Source organism: Macaca mulatta, chromosome 2 (assembly GCF_049350105.2).
Source record: "Macaca mulatta isolate MMU2019108-1 chromosome 2, T2T-MMU8v2.0, whole genome shotgun sequence".
Classification (NCBI taxonomy): domain Eukaryota; kingdom Metazoa; phylum Chordata; class Mammalia; order Primates; family Cercopithecidae; genus Macaca; species Macaca mulatta.
Genome location: NC_133407.1, coordinates 26,976,680 through 26,996,087, shown reverse-complemented (window position 1 = coordinate 26,996,087; position 19,408 = coordinate 26,976,680). Strand labels below are relative to the sequence as shown.

Genomic DNA, 19,408 nt, shown 5'->3' with positions numbered 1-19,408 from the left:
GTCTTTGGAGGCTTGAGTTGTTCTAGGACTGTAGGACCCCCTGTTAAAATACCAGTACTCCTAGGACAACTTGAGTGCTCTAGCACAAATATAATTGAGGACATAGCAGTAATATGGAATCTGAGGCCTCCATTCCAGGCAAAAAGTTTATAAACTCAAAATCTTGATCTTAAAATATGATTTGGTACCTATCTTATTTCAGAGTGTAACCCATTAAAAGTTCCATTTGTTCCCAAAGCCAAAGTTTTACCTACATGTAGCATTCCCAAAAGACTAAAAAAAAAAAATTAAACTGTAAGTGTATAAGCTTGTTTATGTGTGAATTTTCTGTAGTAAACAACCAAACATAATAAATTCCAAAATTAAAGCACATGAGTTAAAATGTTATCTTTGAATTTTTGACATATTTTTGACATGCTCAGTTACTGGAGAAAATGTCTAAGAAATCTTTTCTCCTGCAAGATTAGAACAGCAAAATGTGTGTGTGTGGTTTTTGTTTGTTTTAGTGAATACTAAATGATAAACTTACATCAGAATTAAATCTCAACTGGCAAATGTTGCATGATATGATTTGCTTTCTTCGATGGGGAAGAGGAACCCCGAATGTATGGTTTATTACAGCTTTCTGAATCGGGTCCATCTGTAATGAGAAAAAAGAAATACAACAAATAGAAATAAAGCTTGTCAGTTCCATTGGAATTTTGCCTATTTCATTAAAGAACCAATCTGTACAGCTTCAATCTACTGCTCACATAAAGAACCTTTTTATTCTAAGAAACAACGTTTTTACTTTCTTGGAAAATAGATAACGTTAAGCCTAAAGCTCAGTATGATAAGGAAATGATAAATGTACCCATTAGAGTCTGCATGCTAACTGTTTTTGTCATTTAAAGGCAACAATTGTCTCAGTTTAATAACCCTTAAATATAAAGATTTATCAAAATTCAAGTTATTGCTAATGCCAGCAATCTAACACAGAAGTATGTCTATACCATTGCCCAAAAATGGACTTCAAAATAGACTGGTCAGCCGGGAAGCCATGAAAATAAATTATAAGGCCGGGCGCGGTGGCTCAAGCCTGTAATCCCAGCACTTTGGGAGGCCGAGATGGGCGGATCACGAGGTCAGGAGATCGAGACCATCCTGGCTAACACGGTGAAACCCCGTCTCTACTAAGAAATACAAAAAAAATAGCCGGGCGAGGTGGCAGCGCCTGTAGTCCCAGCTACTCGGGAGGCTGAGGCTGGAGAATGGCGTGAACCCGGGAGGCGGAGCTTGCAGTGAGCTGAGATCCGGCCACTGCACTCCAGCCTGGGCTACAGAGCGAGACTCCGTCTCAAAAAAAAAAAAAAAAAAAAAAAGAAAATAAATTATACACCATTATCCAACATCAACCTTATGCTATGTTTGGTATCTTTTAGACTCTAAGAATATAATATGCAAATCCTGCTTTCCAATAATTGAAACATGGAGACATTAAGTCATTCAGCAATCACTTGTTGAGCACCTAGTATAGAATGTTAACCTATGGGGGGTGCCAGAGATTTGGGGCCAGATATCAGTTATCTCCCTCCATTCTGTTTCCAGGACAGGACAAACAACAAAAACATGTCAGCAATCCAGCTCTGATAAAGTTTAATGTCCCTTCACCAGGGCTTTGTCCTGTGGTTGTTCTGGCTGGAGTGCAGTGGCGAGGTCATAGCTCACTGCGGCCTCAAACTTTTGGGTTCAAGCAGTCCTCCCACTTCAGCCTCCCAAGTAGTTGGGAGTACAGGCTTGAACCACCACACCCAGCCCTTGATCTTAATTCTTTCATGTAACTTCTTTCACTGTCCTTGTCTATTAAAGTTGTGATGAAGCTTAAATGTGATAATTCATGAATTTACTTAGGATAGTCAGTCTGGGCACATTAAGTAGATGCTGGCTATTATATGTTCTGTGTTGTAGCACATGTGAAGATCAAGGTTAATATCAGCCTCAAACTCTATAGTCAGTTGGCACATTTACCATTTTTTTCCCATGATGAGATACAAAGTACTTACAAGAGTCTTCATAATAGATTGAGATAGATCAGAAGTTTGATACACTCAAAAGTGCTCAGAATGTGTCAGAAATGACTCTCTAATATTCAGCTTCTGTGACACATTATTGTTCATTAATTCCCCTAAACAAGTCATTTATCAATTTCATCTCCTTTTGTGTTTCTCAAATCACTGGAATCAGTCAATTCACAGGCTCTCTCCACTGGAAGGAAGGAGAAAGTTTCTGACTCCTTTGTATTCACAACCCCTCTTATGTTGTCTAGGTATTCTTAACATGAGGTTCTGAATAATAACAATAGGAACAACAATAAAAATAGTAGCAGTTAGCATTTATTATAATGCTTTCCATAGGCTAATCATTGGACTAGCTGATTTACATATTACATGGTTACAATGATAAAGGAGAAGAACTCATGAGTGTAATCATTTTTCTTTTCCACCTTCCCTTTACATTTATTATTTGACATTAACCGTTGCCCAAATTCTGGATGAAGCTCAGTTTACCCTCATTTTTCTGGTCACTTTTAGGTATTCACAAATTATAGGCCGGTCACGGTAGCTCATGCCTGTAATCCCAGCACTTTGGGAGGCCAAGGCAGGCAGATCACTTTAGGTCAGGAGTTCGAGACCAGCCTGGCCAACATGGTAAAACTTTGTCTCTACTAAAAAATACAAGAAAATTAGCCAGGCATGGTGGCAGGTGCCTGTAATCCCAGCTGTTTGGGAGGCTGAGGCAGGAGAATCGCTTGAATCCAGATTGCAGTGAGCTGAGATCATGCCACTCCATTTCAGCCTGGGTGACGGAGTGAGACTTTGTCTCAAAAACACAAATTATAGGATCACCTCTCTCCTTTACTAGTGAATTCTATAATATTTTCTTTTTATCTGATTTTATTTAGGTATTGTATAATTTACGTACAATAGAAGTCACTAGTATTAAGTGTACAAATGAAATGTGACAAGCGCATAGAGTGAGGATAATTATCACACAGACCTTTTCCACTATCTGGACAAGTTCCCTCTTACCCCTATGTGGTCATTCTCTGCCTCCTACTCCCAGATCCTGAAACTACTGGCCTGCTTTCTGTCTATGTATTTTTCCATTTCTGTCTCTGTATTTTGCCATTTCATATAAATGGTATCATACAGTATGTGGTCGTTTGTGTTTGGAAACTATTGTTTAATACAGTGGTGCTTAGATTCATCCATGTTGTTACATGTATTAGTAGCTTGTTCCTTTTTATTGCTCAGTAGTATTCCTTTGTTAGGATGCATTACATGTATTTATCCATTTGCCATTGATGAACATTTCATTATTTTCAGTACATTCTTTGATCTTCTTAAGTCTGAATATGCAACCTAAGATCATTCTTAAAATCAGTTAAGTGTCTTAATCTAAATATTAAAACAATTTAAAATTGCAGTATCTCTTCCTTAGGTTGGGCCTGCTGTAGAATAGCAGTATGAAGGGCCACAGAACATAGTACAGGATTCTTCTCTACATATATTGCCAAGTCCCTCACCCCAGCTAAGCTTCTAAACCTTCCTCAATCTTATTTTCTCAGAACCAACATGAACAATGCACAGAGCTTGAGAAAGCCTAGAGCCACACAAATGTGTGAATATGCGCTGCTTCAATAGCCCTCATTCTGCTCTCTAGGTTCATTCTTCTATCACTTCTATAAAGACAACCACAGAGAACACTGAAGGGTAATTTTCCCTTCAGCTACCAGCTGACGGAAAAATTAAAAGCAGAAAGAGGTCATTGACTTACAGGTAGTTGCCTTACCATGTTCTCTTGTGTACATTCTGTGCACAAATGGTGTGTGTTTCTATCAGGGAATAACAGGGAATAAGGTGAATTATGCCTATAACCCATCAAGGAATATTGAAGTCCCCTTATAATGATACTTTGAAATAAAAATGAACTGTGTATGTATATCAAAGATGCTCTCCAAATATACATACGCTGAATTTTTATCATATTTTGGTGATCAGAGTATTAATTTGGGTTTTTTTTAGTAACACTGGTATGGCAGTGACCACATTTAATCCAAATTTGTAGAGGAGGTATTTTGGTACTAGTCACTTCATGCAAATGTAATATAGTCTTTAGATTAAGTTATTTTGTTTGAATTGAATGATGTTCTGATCACCGTGGCTATAAAATCAGATTTCAAAATGCAAAGTGGTATATTCTTCTGCAGAGACAATTTTATTTCCCAGAATACTTAAAAAAACTGAACTGAATTACCTTTTAAAGATAGATTTCACAAACTATAGATAAACGATCAAAAGTAATTATATTTTATCCCTTTAGAAATCTAGTATAACAAAATAAGTTTTAATATCTTTAATAAAAATCATATTCATACATATATATACAACCATTTACAATGAGGAATTATGAAAGGGCAAAATGTAAATAATAACCAGGTCTGTTATAAATACTTAACTAAATGATACCACATGCTGTATAACTAAAAGTAGCCTCTACTGTCAAATCAGGGGACACACACAGAGCTAGTTTGATCATTTTGCCTAAGCTTATCTTTATTTACTATTATAATCAAATATTTTATATAAAAAGAAAATCATGTATGTTGTTTTTCTCTCCAGGAGCCAATGGGTCTGATCTGTCAAAATAGTAACATCTTATTTTGTGTATGCACATTATCGTCAAGAATTTTTCTACAAAATCTGTCTCAAGCAACGCCAATATGTGTGGTAGGCAGGAAACAAAGGGGTTCTTGGGTCAGATAAGGTGTAGAAAATCAAAGTACTACAGCCTAGACATTTAATAGCACACAACAGAATATTACAATCTCTGAGATGTTATACAAGAAAAATATGTTTTAAATGCATGATTTCTAACTTCATATAACCAAGGCTTTTTTTTTTTTAATTTACCATCATTGTTCAATGCATACATTTTAGAAAATAGTGATCTGAGAAAGAAAATTATTTTAAAAATATAAGTAAAATGTAAAGGTTTCAATACAATAGTAGACACCAAAGGAAGAATGTAATACATAGAAACTTCAGATATATTTCACCTAACCTGTGCAGCACTGAATTAAAAACAAAAGAAATGGTAAAATCTGCATGGTATTTTAGGATATATTTATTCGATTTCCAAATTGTGATATTTCGAAAGCTAGAGATTTCTAAACCTATTAATCAACTACCCAAACAAACAAAAGTGAAGAATGATACACTAGCTATTGACATGCTTACCCAAACTCTAGGCTAAAATTGAATTTCAAACTCAGCCCATGGCCTTATTTAAAGCCAAATGAATATGTTTTTCTTCATTTCAGGCTAAAGAACCTTTGCATTTCTATCTAAGGCCTAGGTTTTTCCCTCACCTCCCCTCTGGGGATTCTGCCAAATTGATTTGTAAATGAACATAGAGGGGACATGCTTCAAGTACAGCAGCCACAGCTCAAGGTTTCCTTCTCTAGGACTCCTGTTGTATTTTCAGGGAGGATGAAGCTTAACCCTGAGTTCACAGTTCCTGCTCTAAGAGACCTCTTCTCTCTGTGTTCCTATTATTACTGTGGCTTTCACAATTTCACAGTTTTTAAATCAAAGAATAATAACTCAAATGCCAGGAAGTTTAGAAGTCCAGAAATAAAAAGGTTGTCTTTTTCAGCTGGTATTTGTATATAATAATGTCCAGTGACAATAACTTTAAAGGTTACACTTACAGGCACTTTCTGTGTGTTTGATGGTCATAGAATTTTTATCCTTAAGTTACTGAGGCGCTTTTATGGCCCTTTGTCCAATATCACATAACTAGTAAGTGGCAGACTTGCTAACACAAGCCTCCCACCATACCCCTGTGAGTCTCTTAGGCACCATAATCAAGCTTTGTAATATTCATCATATTCAAATGTGAACATTTGTGACTCTCCAGTATGAAGTGACACTGAGTGGAGATCCTGGTGTATTTATTACATTGACTTTGAATTAGTAAAATGTTTTTATATTACCCATATTCATACGTTAAAAAACATTAAAAATTCCGTAAAATCTGACTGCCACAAAATTTTTCCATTTGAGAAATTCCATTTTTCTCCTTTTTCTTTAACTTTTTAAATGGACAAATAACTTACACACAAAAAGCCACTGCACTCCAGCCTGGGCGACTAAGCGAGACTCTGTCTCAAAAAAAAAAAAAAAAAAAATACATATATTTTAAGTGTACCCTTTGCAGATTTTTTTTTTAAATACAATTTGGGCTTGAATACAGTTTTATTTAGCCGTGGATCATCTCAAAATATACAAACATGCAATCCCCACTCAAAAACTCATTACTTCACCATCTAGTCAAAGAACTTAGTTAATAAATTAGACAGTTAAATACAACTTTAGTACATTACAACATATTTTAGAACAATATATTCAGACATTAGTACTAACAAAATAGTGGCCTAAGAGTTTTTTTTCTTTTGCATTGGCAGAGAGCTTCTCATTCTAAAGAGCTGTTTCTAAAGCCTGTTTCATCAAGGTTTGCAACATAGTCTCCTTAATTTATTTTTCCTAAGGACATCTTTTACCAGCCATAAAAAATTAGAGAAAGTTTTTCTTCTTCCTTCTTCTCCCTCCTCTTCCTCCTCCCCCTCCTCCCACTCCCCTCCCCCCACTCCCCTCCCCCTCCTCCTTCTCCTTCACACTCCCTCCTCCTTCCCCTTCCCCTCCCCCTCCCTCTCCTCAGCCATAAAAATTTAGAGAAAGTTTGTCATTTTTCTTCTTCTCCCTCCCCCTCTCCGGCTCCTCCTCCCTGCCCCCCTTCTTCCCCTCCCCTTCCTTTTCCCCCTCCTCCTCCCCCTCCACCTTCTTCTGTGAAGGCAGATATTCTTTCTCAGAACATGGCCCAAGATAATGCTCCTTTACTTTTGTGATAGTTTTTTTTTTTGGGGGGGGGGGGGGGAACGGAGTTTCTCTCTGTTGCCCAGGCTGGAGTGCAGTGGTGCGATCTCGGCTCACTGCAAGCTCCGCCTCCCTAGTAGCTGGGACTACAGGCGCCCACCACCACGCCTGGCTACTTTTTTGTATTTTTAGTAGAGATGGGGTTTCACCATGTTAGCCAAGATGGTCTCGATATCCTGACCTCATGATCCGCCCACCTCAGCCTCCCAAAGTGCTGGGATTACAGGCGTGAGCCACCGCGCCGGGCCACTTTTGTGATAGTTTTTTTCTTTTTCTTTTTTTTAATTAAGTTATAGGGTACATGTGTACAACGTGCAGGTTTGTTACATATGTATACATGTGCCATGTTGGTGTGCTGCACCCATTAACTCGTCATTTACCTTAGGTATATCTCCTAATGCTATCCCTCCCCCCTCCCACCTCCCCCCTCCCCACAATAGGACCCGGTGTGTGATGCTCCCATTCCTGTGTCCAAGTGATGTCATTGCTCAGTTCCCACCTATGAGTGAGAACATGCAGTGTTTGGTTTCCTGTTCTTGGAATAGTTTGCTGAGAATGGTGGTTTCCAGCTGCATCCATGTCCCTACAAAGGAAATGAACTCATCCTTTTTAAGGCTGCATAGTAGTTTATGTGCCACATTTTCTTAATCCAGTCTGTTATTGATGGACATCTGAGTTGGTTCCAAGTCTTTGCTATTGTGAATAGTACCGCAATAAATATACGTGTGCATGTAGCAGCATGATTTATAATCCTTTGGGTATATATCCAGTAATGGGATGACTGGATCAAATGGTATTTCTGGTTCTAGATCCTTCAGGAATCGCCACACTGTTTTCCACAATGGTTGAACTAGTTTACAGTCCCACCAACAGTGTAAAAGTGCTCCTACTTTTCCACATCCTCTCCAGCACCTGTTGTTCCCTGACTTTTTAATGATCACCATTCTAACTAGTATGAGATGGTATCTCATTGTGGTTTTGATTTGCATTTCTCTGATGGCTAGTGATGATGAGCATTTTTTCATGTGTCTGTTGGCTGCATAAATGTCTTCTTTTGAGAAGTGTCTGTTCATATCCTTTGCCCACTTTTTGATGGGGTTGTTTTTTCCTTGTAAATTTGTTTGAGTTCTTTGTAGGTTCTGAATATCAATACCGAATTTATTGAGAGTTTTTAGCATGGAGGGCTGTTGAATTTTGTCAAAGGTTTTTTCTGCATCTATTGAGAAAATCATGTGGTTTTTGTCTTTGGTTCTGTTTATATGCTGGATTACGTTTATTGATTTGCATATGTTGAAACAGCCTTGCATCCTAGGGATGAAGCCCACTTGATCATGGTGGATAAGCTTTTTGATTTGTGCTGGATTCGGTTTGCCAGTATTTTATTGAGGATTTTTGCATCGATGTTCATCAGGGATATTGGTCTAAAATTCTCTTTTTTTGTTGTATCTCTGTCAGGCTTTGGTATCAGGATGATGTTGGCCTCATAAAATGAGTTAGGGAGGATTCCCTCTTTATTGATTGGAATAGTTTTAGAAGGAATGGTACCAACTCCTCCTTGTACCTCTGGTAGATTTCGGCTGTGAATCCGTCTGGTCCTGAACTTTTTTTGGTTGGTAGGCTATTAATTATTGCCTCAATTTCAGAGCCTGCTATTGGTCTATTCATGGATTCAACTTCTTCCTGGTTTAGTCTTGGGAGAGTGTAAGTGTCCAGGAAATTATCCATTTCTTCTAGGTTTTCTAGTTTATTTGCCTAGAGGTGTTTATAGTATTCTCTGATGGTAGTTTGTATTTCTGTGGGGTCAGTGGTGATATCCCCTTTATCATTTTTTATTGCATCTATTTGATTCTTCTCTCTTCTTTATTAGTCTTGCTAGCAGTCTATCAATTTTGTTGATCTTTTCAAAAAACCAGCTTCTGGATTCATTGAATTTTTTGAAAGGTTTTTTGTGTCTCTATGTCCTTCAGTTCTGCTCTGATCTTAGTTATTTCTTGCCTTCTGCTAGCTTTTTAATGTGTTTGCTCTTGCTTCTCTAGTTCTTTTAATTGTGATGTTAGGGTGTCAATTTTAGATCTTTCCTGCTTTCTCTTGTGGGCATTTAGTGCTATAAATTTCCCTCTACACACTGCTTTAAATGTGTCCCAGAGATTCTGGTATGTTGTATCTTTGTTCTCATTGGTTTCAAAGAACATCTTTATTTCTGCCTTCATTTCATTATGTACCCAGTAGTCATTCAGGAGCAGGTTGTTCAGTTTCCATGTAGTTGAGCGGTTTTGATTGAGTTTCTTAGTCCTGAGTTCTAGTTTGATTGCACTGTGACCTGAGAGACAGTTTGTTATAATTTCTGTTCTTTTACATTTGCTGAGGAGTGCTTTACTTCCAACTATGTAGTCAGTTTTGGAATAAGTGCTATGTGGTGCTGAGAAGAATGTATAATTTGTTGATTTGGGGTGGAGAGTTCTGTAAATGTCTATTAGGTTTTCTTGGTGCAGAGTTGAGTTCAAGTCCTGGATATCCTTGTTAACTTTCTGTCTCATTGATCTGTCTAATGTTGACAGTGGGGTGTTAAAGTCTTCCATTATTATTGTATGGGAGTCTAAGTCTCTTTGTAAGTCTTTAACGACTTGCTTTATGAATCTGGGTGCTCCTGTATTGGGTGAATATATATTTAGGATAGTTAGCTCTTCCTGATGAATTGATCCCTTTACCATTATGTAATGGCCTTCTTTGTCTCTTTTGATCTTTGATGGTGTAAAGTCTGTTTTATCAGAGACTAGGATTGCAACCCCTGCTTTTTTTTGTTCTCCATTTGCTTGGTAGATCTTCCTCCATCCCTTTATTTTGAGCCTATGTGTGTCTGCATGTGAGATGGGTCTCCTGAATACAGCAGACTGATGGGTCTTGACTCTATCCAGTTTGCCTGTCTGTGTCTTTTAATTGGAGCATTTAGTCCATTTACATTTAAGGTTAATATTGTTATGTGTGAACTTGATCCTGTCATTATGATGTTAGCTGGTTATTTTGCTCGCTAGTTGATGCAGTTTCTTCCTAGCATCGATGGACTTTACATTTTGACATGTTTTTGCAATGGCTGGTACCTGTTGTTCCTTTCCATGTTTAGTGCTTCCTTCAGGATCTCTTGTAGGGCAGGCCTGGTGGTGACAAAATCTCTCAGCATTTGCTTGTCTGTAAAGGATTTTATTTCTCCTTCACTTATGAAACTTAGTTTGGCTGGATATGAAATTCTGGGTTGAAAATTCTTTTCTTTAATAATGTTGAATATTGGCCCCCACTCTCTTCTGGCTTGGAGAGTTTCTGCCGAGAGATCTGCTGTTAGTCTGATGGGCTTCCCTTTGTGGGTAACCCGACCTTTCTCTCTGGCTGCCCTTAACATGTTTTCCTTCATTTAAACTTTGATGAATCTGACAATTATGTGTCTTGGAGTTGATCTTCTCGAGGAGTATCTTTGTGACATTCTCTATATTTCCTGAATTTGAATGTTGGCCTGCCTTGCTAGGTTGGGGAAGTTCTCCTGGATAATATCCTGCACAGTGTTTTCCAACTTGGTTCCATGCTCCCCGTCACTTTCAGTTACACCAGTCAGATGTAGATTTGGTCTTTTCACATAGCTCCATATTTCTTGGAGGCTTTGTTCATTTCTTTTTACTATTTTTTCTCCACAATTCTCTTCTTGCTTCATTTCATTCATTTGATCTTCGATCGCTGATACTCTTTCTTTCAGTCGATTGAGTCGGTTACTGAAGCTCGTGCATTTGTCACGTAGTTCTCGTGTTATGGTTTTCATCTCTATCAGTTCTTTTAAGGTCTTCTCTGCATTGATTATTCTAGTTATCCATTCATTTATCTTTTTTCAAGGTTTTTAGTTTCTTTGCACTGGTTACGTAGTTCCTCCTTTAGCTCTGAGAAGTTTGATAGTCTGAAGCCTTCTTCTCTCAACTCGTCAAAGTCATTCTCCGTCCAGCTTTGTTCTGTTGCTGGCAATGAGCTGCGCTGCTTTCGAGGGGTAGATGCGCTCTGATTTTTTGAATTTCCAGCTTTTCTGCACTGCTTTTTCCCCATCTTTGTGGTTTTATCTGCCTTTGGTCTTTGATGATGGTGGCGTACTGATGGGGTTTTGGTGTGGGTGTCCTTTCTGTTTGTTAGTTTTCCTTCTAACAATCAGGACCCTCAGCTGTAGGTTTGTTGGAGTTTGCTTGAGGTCTACTCCAGACCCTGTTTGCCTGGGTATCAGCAGCAGAGGCTGCAGAAGAGTGAATATTGCTGAACAGCAGTTGTTGCTGCCTGATCATTCCTCTGGAAGCTTTGTCTCAGAGATGTACCCAGCCATGTGAGGTGTGAGGTGTGAGGTGTCAGTCTGCACCTAGTGGGGGATGTCTCCCAGTTAGACTCCTCAGGGGTCAGGGACCCACTTGAGCAGGCAGTCGGTCCGTTCTTATATCTCAACCTCCGTGCTGGGAGATCCATTGCTCTCTTCAAAGCTCTCAGACAGGGGCATTTACCTCTGCTGAGGTTTCTGCTACTTTTTGTTTAGCTATACCCTGTCCCCAGAGGAGGAGTCTACAGAGGCAGGCTGGCCTCCTTGAGCTGTGGTGGGCTCCACCCAATTCGAGCTTCCCAGTGACTTTGTTTACCCACTGAAGCCTCAGCAATGGTGGGCGCCCCTCCCCCAGCCTTGCTGCTGCCTTGCAGTTAGATCTCAGACTGCTGTGCTAGCAATGAGGGAGGCTCAGTGGGCGTGGGACCCTCCAGGCCAGGTATGGAATATAATCTCCTGGTGTGCTGTTTGCTAAGACCCTTGGTAAAGCGCAGTATTAGGGTGGGAGTTACCCTATTTTCCAGGTGTTGTGTGTCTGTTTCCCTTGGCTAGGAGAAGGGATTCCCTTCCCCCTTGCACTTCCCAGGTGAGGCGATGCCTCACCCTGCTTCATCTCTTGCTGGTCGGGCTGCACCAGCTGACCAGCACTGATTGTCCGGTACTCCCCAGTGAGATGAACCCGGTATCTCAGTTGAAAATGCAGAAATCACCCCTCTTCTGTGTCACTCACGCTGGGAGCTGGAGGCTGGAGCTGTTGATTTTCGGCCATCTTGGGCGTGCCTCCCGCAGAGTTTTTTAAACATATGCATACCCTCATGTTTACACCATCCCAATAAAGAGATGGAACATTTTCAGCAACCAAGTCTCTCAGTCCTGCACTTGCCAAGTCAGTTGTGAGATCTCATCAGATATTTTTACCTGCTTTCGCACTTCATAAAAATGTAAGTATACAGTATGCATTCTTTTGTGTCTGGCTTCTTTCATTCAACATTGTATTTGTATTTCGATCTTTTTTTTGCTGTATAGTATTCCATTCTATGACCATATCCCAATTTTTGCCAGTTCTACTGTTGAATAATTGGGTTGCTTTCCATGTTCATCTATTAGGAATAAACTATTAAAAACAATTCTGGGCTGTGATTTGTTGGATATAGTAGTCATTTATCTGAGATACATAACTAGGAATTAAATTTCTAGGTTATAGAATATTTATAGGATAAACTTTAATAGGTATGGCCAAAAAGTTTTTTAAAATGGTTGTTACAGTACTGTAATGTAATACTGGCACTAACTATCCAGAGTTGGTGTAGACTCCACGATTTAAGGGCATAGTCCCCAACAAGACTGTAAACACCAGTCACAAGTTTGAGTGTCCACAAGCCACCTGCATTTGTGACAAATTAGCTACAAATTTGGGGGCTCCCATGCCCCCAACAGGTTTGACAACTTGCTAGAATGACTTATGAAATAGCACTAAATTCAAAAATAGCACTCAACTTATGATTATAATTTTATTGTAGAGGCCACGATTCAGAAGCAGCTCAATGAAGAGACACATAGGCCTAGAACTAGGAGGATCCTAAATCAGAGCTTCCACATCTTCTCCCCATGGAATCATGATGCATTCCCCTCCCTACACCTTTCAAACCAAAGAACCTCACCCAAATTTTGCCAGCTATAGTTTTTTTTTTTTTTTTTTTTTTTTTGCGGATTTCATTATCTAGGCATGATTGACTGAATTGCAGGGCACATGAACTCGATCTCCAGCATCCTTCCACTCCTCAGAGGTTGGGATGACATTACTGGGCTCAAAGCCCCAATCCTTTAATTATACGGTTAGTTTTTCTGGTGCCTGGGCCCCATCCTGACACACCTCATTAATTTAAACTCAGATGTGATATAAGAGGTCTAGATACTATCGCTTGGAATATTTTCAAGTTTTAGAGGTTACCTAGCTGGAACTGAGGACAAAGATAAAGCCAGAGTTTTTAAAATACAATACTTGCACATCCTTCTACTTTTGATACATAATTTTATACAGTTGTAAGCATAATATGGAAATGATATTTATTTTGCTTTTCATTTAACAATATATCCCAAGAATACTTTCACTTCAGTTTTCATATTTACCAATTAAATGGTGGCATACAATTCCCCTAAATGATTGTATTGATGGGGCTTAGAACAGAATACATCCAAGTATGTACCTTGACATGCTGGGTACCTTAAAGTGAAGGACATAGGAAGACCTTAGATCATATCCATTTGTCCAATCACATTTCTATACAGTGGTCTCTTCTTCATCGAACCTACATATAAAGATAGAGTTTCCCCAGGTGCTTGGGTTTCCATTTCTGATGAATACTGTTTCAGGTAAAACTTTGATTAAATACATTCTCGTTAACCTGTATTTTGTTATAGGAATGTCAGCTCTGACCCCTATGATGAGTGAGAAAAGGTGTCACAGCTTTCCACCCCTGCACAGCAGAAAACCTGGAAAGAGTAGAAACATGGCTCAAAGGGTCTTTCCAGGGAAAGATAAATAAATTCAACTACGTAAAGCTTTATATTAGAAGAAAACAATAATGGCAAACTTAAAGTGGGTACTGGGATACATGAGGCACTGCCCATAAGGACTTGTATGTCATAACTCGTTAGGAATTCACAATATCCCTAGGAAGTAGACACTTTTTTTTTTTTTAACTCCCCCATTTTTTATATGAGAATTTTTAGGCACAAAGACATGAACTTAATTAGATCAGGGTATTATAGCTGGGTACTTCTAGAGCTGTGATTTAAATTCAAGAAATCTAACCCCACAATCTGTACTTGTAACCACCGCACAATATTTTCTTTCATCAGTGAAAAGAAAAATAAATATGTTTAAACAAAAAGGTGAAAAGGAAGTGTCTACACCCTCTAAATCAATTAGGTTCTCTAGATATACAGAGGAGCTCTAGAAATCACTATGTGAAAGACAAAATACCAATGGCAAAATGGTTAAGGTGCATTAAAAAGCAATTTGTAGAAGACAATATCTGAATGGCCCGTACAAATACAAAATGTACCGGTTAAAGTGAAAATAAAATTTAAAATAACAAGATTATGGTTTTTACCAACAAATGGTTGGCAAAAAGAAATCTGACATTAGGTACTGATAAGGACTTGGGAAAAGTGGAGAAAAATTTGGCAACACCAAGTAATGTTGAAAGTAAACCTAACGTATGACTTAAACATTCAACTGGAGAAACTGACTCGTGGGCACCAAGAGGTAATTACAAGGAAGTATCCTGCAGTTTTGTTTCTATCAACAAATGGTCAAAAAGCTACAGGATGAAAAACCATACAAAAGTTACAAGAAACTCATTAAATATTTATAAGCAGGGAGAGAGAAACAAAAACAAAATACAGAAGAATATCTAGAATATGGCATCAGACACTTACAATTACACATGCATAATCAACAAAGAAAGGAAATTAGAATCATACCATTTTATAACTCTTAAAGAAATAATGGGCCAGGCCTGGTGGCTCACACCTGTAATCCCAGCACTTTGGAAGGCCAAGGCAGGTGGATCACCTGAGGTCAGCAGTTCAAGACAAGCCTGGCCAACATGGCGAAACCCCGTCTCCACTAAAAATGCAAAAATTAGCTGGGTGTGGTGGCAGGTGCTTGTAATCCCAAGCTACTTGGGAGACTGAGTCAGGAGAATCTCTCGAACCTGGGAGGCAGAGGTTGCAGTGAGCCGAGATCACGCCACTGCACTCCAGCCTGGGCAACAAGAGTGAAACTCCATCTCAAAAAAAAAAAAAAAAAAAAAAGAGGAAGGGGGGAAGGGAAAGAAAGAATTTATCTAGGCAGTGACCAACAATTACAAGTATCTCCTGAGGAAGCATAGTGTCACCTATGAGGAAGTCTTGCCAAAAATATTGAACTTGAATGCGATCAAGACTCTAGATGTAATTATCTTTGGTCAAGAAATAGAGGAACATAAACACAAGTTAAAGTCTCTATGTGAATAAAGTCTACAAATTCCTAACTGAAAAAACTACAAAATAAATGACAAGGTTTCTTGAACAAATAAATAGCTAGAAAATAATTGGGGTAAGACCTGTAAGTAAAGGTACCTAAGAGACATAGCAGCCAGTTCCAAACAATGGGCCTTACATGGTTCTTGATTCTTACAAACTGCACAATAAACATAAGGAGATAATTGAAGGAAAGTTAACACTGGATTTTTTATAATAATGAAGTATTTTTAAATCTTTAGTTGTAATCATTGTGGCATGATTGTGTGCTTTAGAAAATTATTATTTAGAAATACATAGTGAAATATATAGCAAAAAAATGATATTACTGAGATGTGCTTCAAAATCTTTGAGAGGATTTAGGGGAGTAACTGGGTGGGAATAAGATGAAATAAGATTGGCCCTGAGTTGATAACTGCTGAAGCTAAGTGATGGATTTTTAGATTTTCATTATATTATTATATTCTTATACATGTTCAGAATATTCCGTAATAATAATAAACATGCATCAATTCCATAAATTGATTGTGGATGCACATATTTATATCTAAAATTATGAGAACTAGAATGCAAGGAAGGGCACACACCAAACTCTTAGTTGTTGTCTTTTGGAGATCTAGGGATAGGACTAGGTAAGTGGCTAAAAAAGACTACAGCTAAATACATAGTGTTTCATTTCCTTAACGAATATAAAACAACTGGAAGCAAATATGACAATATTAACAGTTGTAAAATTCAGAGTGAAACAAATATGGATTTCTGTTATAAAATGTATCATTTTCTTTTGAGTTCTTTACAAATATGTAAAAGTGCCAATCATTCAGTGTCATGAATGAGTAAAAATAATTTGGAGTGATGTAGCCTTTATTCTACTTTCTATGGGATTTGAGTTGCTACAAAATTTAACAGGAATATTAGTTACCCAAGACCAAGACCCAGGTCTGTGCAGGGTAGAGGTGGAGGGTAGTGGTTAATGGAGGTACACAAAAAGTCTCACGGTTACTTTGCTTTTGCCAAATAGCAAAAGATATACAGAAGTTCATTTAACAAATTCATTGAACTAGGGACAGGCTCACTTCTGTTAATCTCCTAAATCAGATCAAGCCCAAATTTGATGATTTGGTCAAAAGTAGGAAATATAACATGTATAACTCACATAAATACATTAAGGGAACAGTATTTTTTAATACACCAAGCTCTTTTTTACCTTTCAGTCATTTGCACTTCCTCTAACTTGAAAACTCTTTTCTCCATGCTTTTTAGTCCATCGTCCCCTGGCTAGTATTTTCCCAGCTATCAGGACTCAATTATGATGTCTCTTTTTGCTGAACTCTCATCTGACCTTCTTCAACTGGGCCAAGTTTTCCCAGGCACGGAAGTACAACACTCCACGCCATCTGAAAATGTCTCTTGACTTTTTGTCTCTCCCAAAAGAGTAAAGTCAAGGCAGGGTTGGGTCTCATTATTCTTTGTACCCAGCAGTTAGCAGAGTGGCTCACACTTATCAAGGGCTCAGTACCTGTCCGTTGAATTGCTAAGTAAATTGAGCAACACTGAAACCCAGTCTCTAAACAGTATCAGCCTTGGTATGATATTAACAATAGCAGTGGGAAAACCTGGATTCAACAAGAGAAGTTTAGGCTTAAAAAGGTGGAAAGAGCTTGATAGAAGCAAAGGCATATGGGAAAATGATCTCATGACAATGTGGAATACAGAATGCCAACTCTGTGGGTAAACTCTACAACTGCAAACCACCAAGCATAATTTGCATATATTCTATTATCATCTAAACAATGGAGCAATTGGTTTATCAGGTTCTCTCATCTATACTTAATGTGCCAACACCAGAGTATTTTTGCACCAGGACATCTTGTTTGACAAAAACCAACACCCACAGTGGTCCCTTCTGCAACTAAGGAGGAGCTGATTTTGTTCAGAAAATCAATGCTTGAACTTAAATAAGCAAAGGCATTTAGATGACCTCCAAGTACTCAGGACGTGTAATTTAAGAAACATTTCATTGTCAGTAGATTTCTGCCATGGCTATTTCCCTAATGTTCTATGGTAGCTTAATAAAACTCAAAGGATGAATGAGCTTAAGGGCATCTTCAGACATTATTTTTCTTAGAATCATTTATGTGCCCATGCAAATTACATTTAACCAATATATTGGGATCCTATTGTGGAATGCCCACAGACACTTGCACTCTGTGATTTTTAAATGGAAGTATGTAATTGTTACCAACACAATTTGTCAGTTAAACCCTGGGCACAATTTTAGAACTCATCTATGTGTGATATCTCCAGTGGGTGGAGACTATGTTTCACCCATGCTCATATACCTAGTTATTCTTATTCCTTTCCCTGGAACCCAGAGCACTCAATACATATTTAAACTTTATTGAAACTTCTCACTTTAGAAATGAGAAAAGCTACAGTTAGAGAAAAAAACAAGTCTGAGAAAAAAGAAAGGGAAGAAAATGATTTTATTCCATTAATGAGCTTTCTTTTTCTGTAACAGGTTTTTTTCTAGACAATAGAACATTATTATTTTTAATTGATACATAATACGCATATTTATGGGGTAACAGTGTGATATTTTGATACCTTTATACGATGTGTAATGATCAAATCATGGTAATTAGCATATTCATCACCATTCACATTTATCAGTTCTTTGTGCTGGGAACATTCAATGTCTTCTCTCTTAGCTATTTGAAGATATAGAATAAGAATTCTTTATCTTTAATAAAGTGCTAAAGAACAGTAGAACTTATTCTTCCTATCCAGCTGTAATTTTTTATCTGTTAACCAATTTCTCCTTATCCTCCCTTCTCCCTAGACTTCCCTGCCTCTAGTTACCACTATTCTTCTGTTTACTTCTATGAAATCAACTTATTTAGCCTCCACATATGAGTAATGATATGTGGTATTTGTCTTTCTGTGTCTGGCTTATTTCACTTAATGTCCTCCAGGATAATCCGTGTTTCCGAAAATGACAACATGTCATTCTTCTTTATGGCTGAATAGGATTCCATTATGTATATATACCACATTTTCTTTATCCATTCATCCATTGATGGACACCCAAGTTAATTCCATATCTTAGCTATTGTGCATAATGCTGCGATAAACACAGGAGTGCAGAGATCAGTTTGACATACTGATTTCCTTCTGGATATATACTGAGTGGTAGAACTGCTGGATCAGTAGTAGTTCTATTTTTAGTTTTTGGAGGAACCTACATGCTGTTTTCCATAATGGCTGTACTAATTTACATTCCCACCAACATTGTATAGGAGTTCCTCTTTCTCTGCAACCTCACTAGCAGGTTATTTTTTGTCTTATGACAGCCATTCTAACTGGGGTGGGATTATATTTCATTGTGGCTTTGATTTGCATTTCATTGATAATAAGTGATGTTGAGCATTTTTCATATACTTTTTGGCCATTTGTATATTTTTTTCTTCTTTCGTTTTTTCAAGACAGGGTCTCACTCTGTTGCTCAGGCTGGAATGATGTGGTGCAATCTCAACTCACTGCAGCCTCAACTTCCTGGGCTCAAGCGATCCTCCTACCTCAGCCTTCCAAGAAGCTGGGACTACAGGCATTCACCACCAAGCCTGGCTAATTTTTAAAATTTTTTCTTTGTAGAGACAGGGTCATGCTGTATTGCCCAGGCTCACCTCAAACTCCTAGGCTCAAGCGATCCTCCTGGTCCCAGCTTCCCAAAGTGCTGGGACTACAGGTGCAAGCCACTGTACCCCAAATTTATATATTTTCCTTAGAGAAATGTCTATTCAAGTCATTTGCCCTTTTTAAAAATTGGATTAATTCATTTTTTGCTGTCAAGTTCTTTGAATTCTTTGTATATTATGGATATTAATCCCCTGTTGAATGAATAGTTTACAAATATTTTCCTTCACTCTACAGGCTGTCTTCGCTCTGTTGATGGTTTCTTTTGCTGTGCAGAAGCTTTTTAGTTTAGTATAATCCCATTTCTCTATTTTTGCCTTTGCTGCCTGTACTTTTGAAGTCTTATACATAAAATCTTTGCCCAGACCAA

The 19,408-nt window shown here is 38.1% G+C and overlaps 1 protein-coding gene across 1 annotated transcript in view; it reads right to left on the bottom strand.

Annotated features, from left to right (window-relative positions):
- Window positions 1-19,408, bottom strand: part of ZNF385D (zinc finger protein 385D) — a 335,927-nt gene that overhangs the window by 140,351 nt on the left and 176,168 nt on the right. Inside the window, exon 3 of the mRNA XM_015132246.3 lies at window positions 530-640. Coding sequence (XP_014987732.1) covers window positions 530-640 — 111 coding nt within the window. The remainder of the gene's footprint in view (window positions 1-529; window positions 641-19,408) is intronic.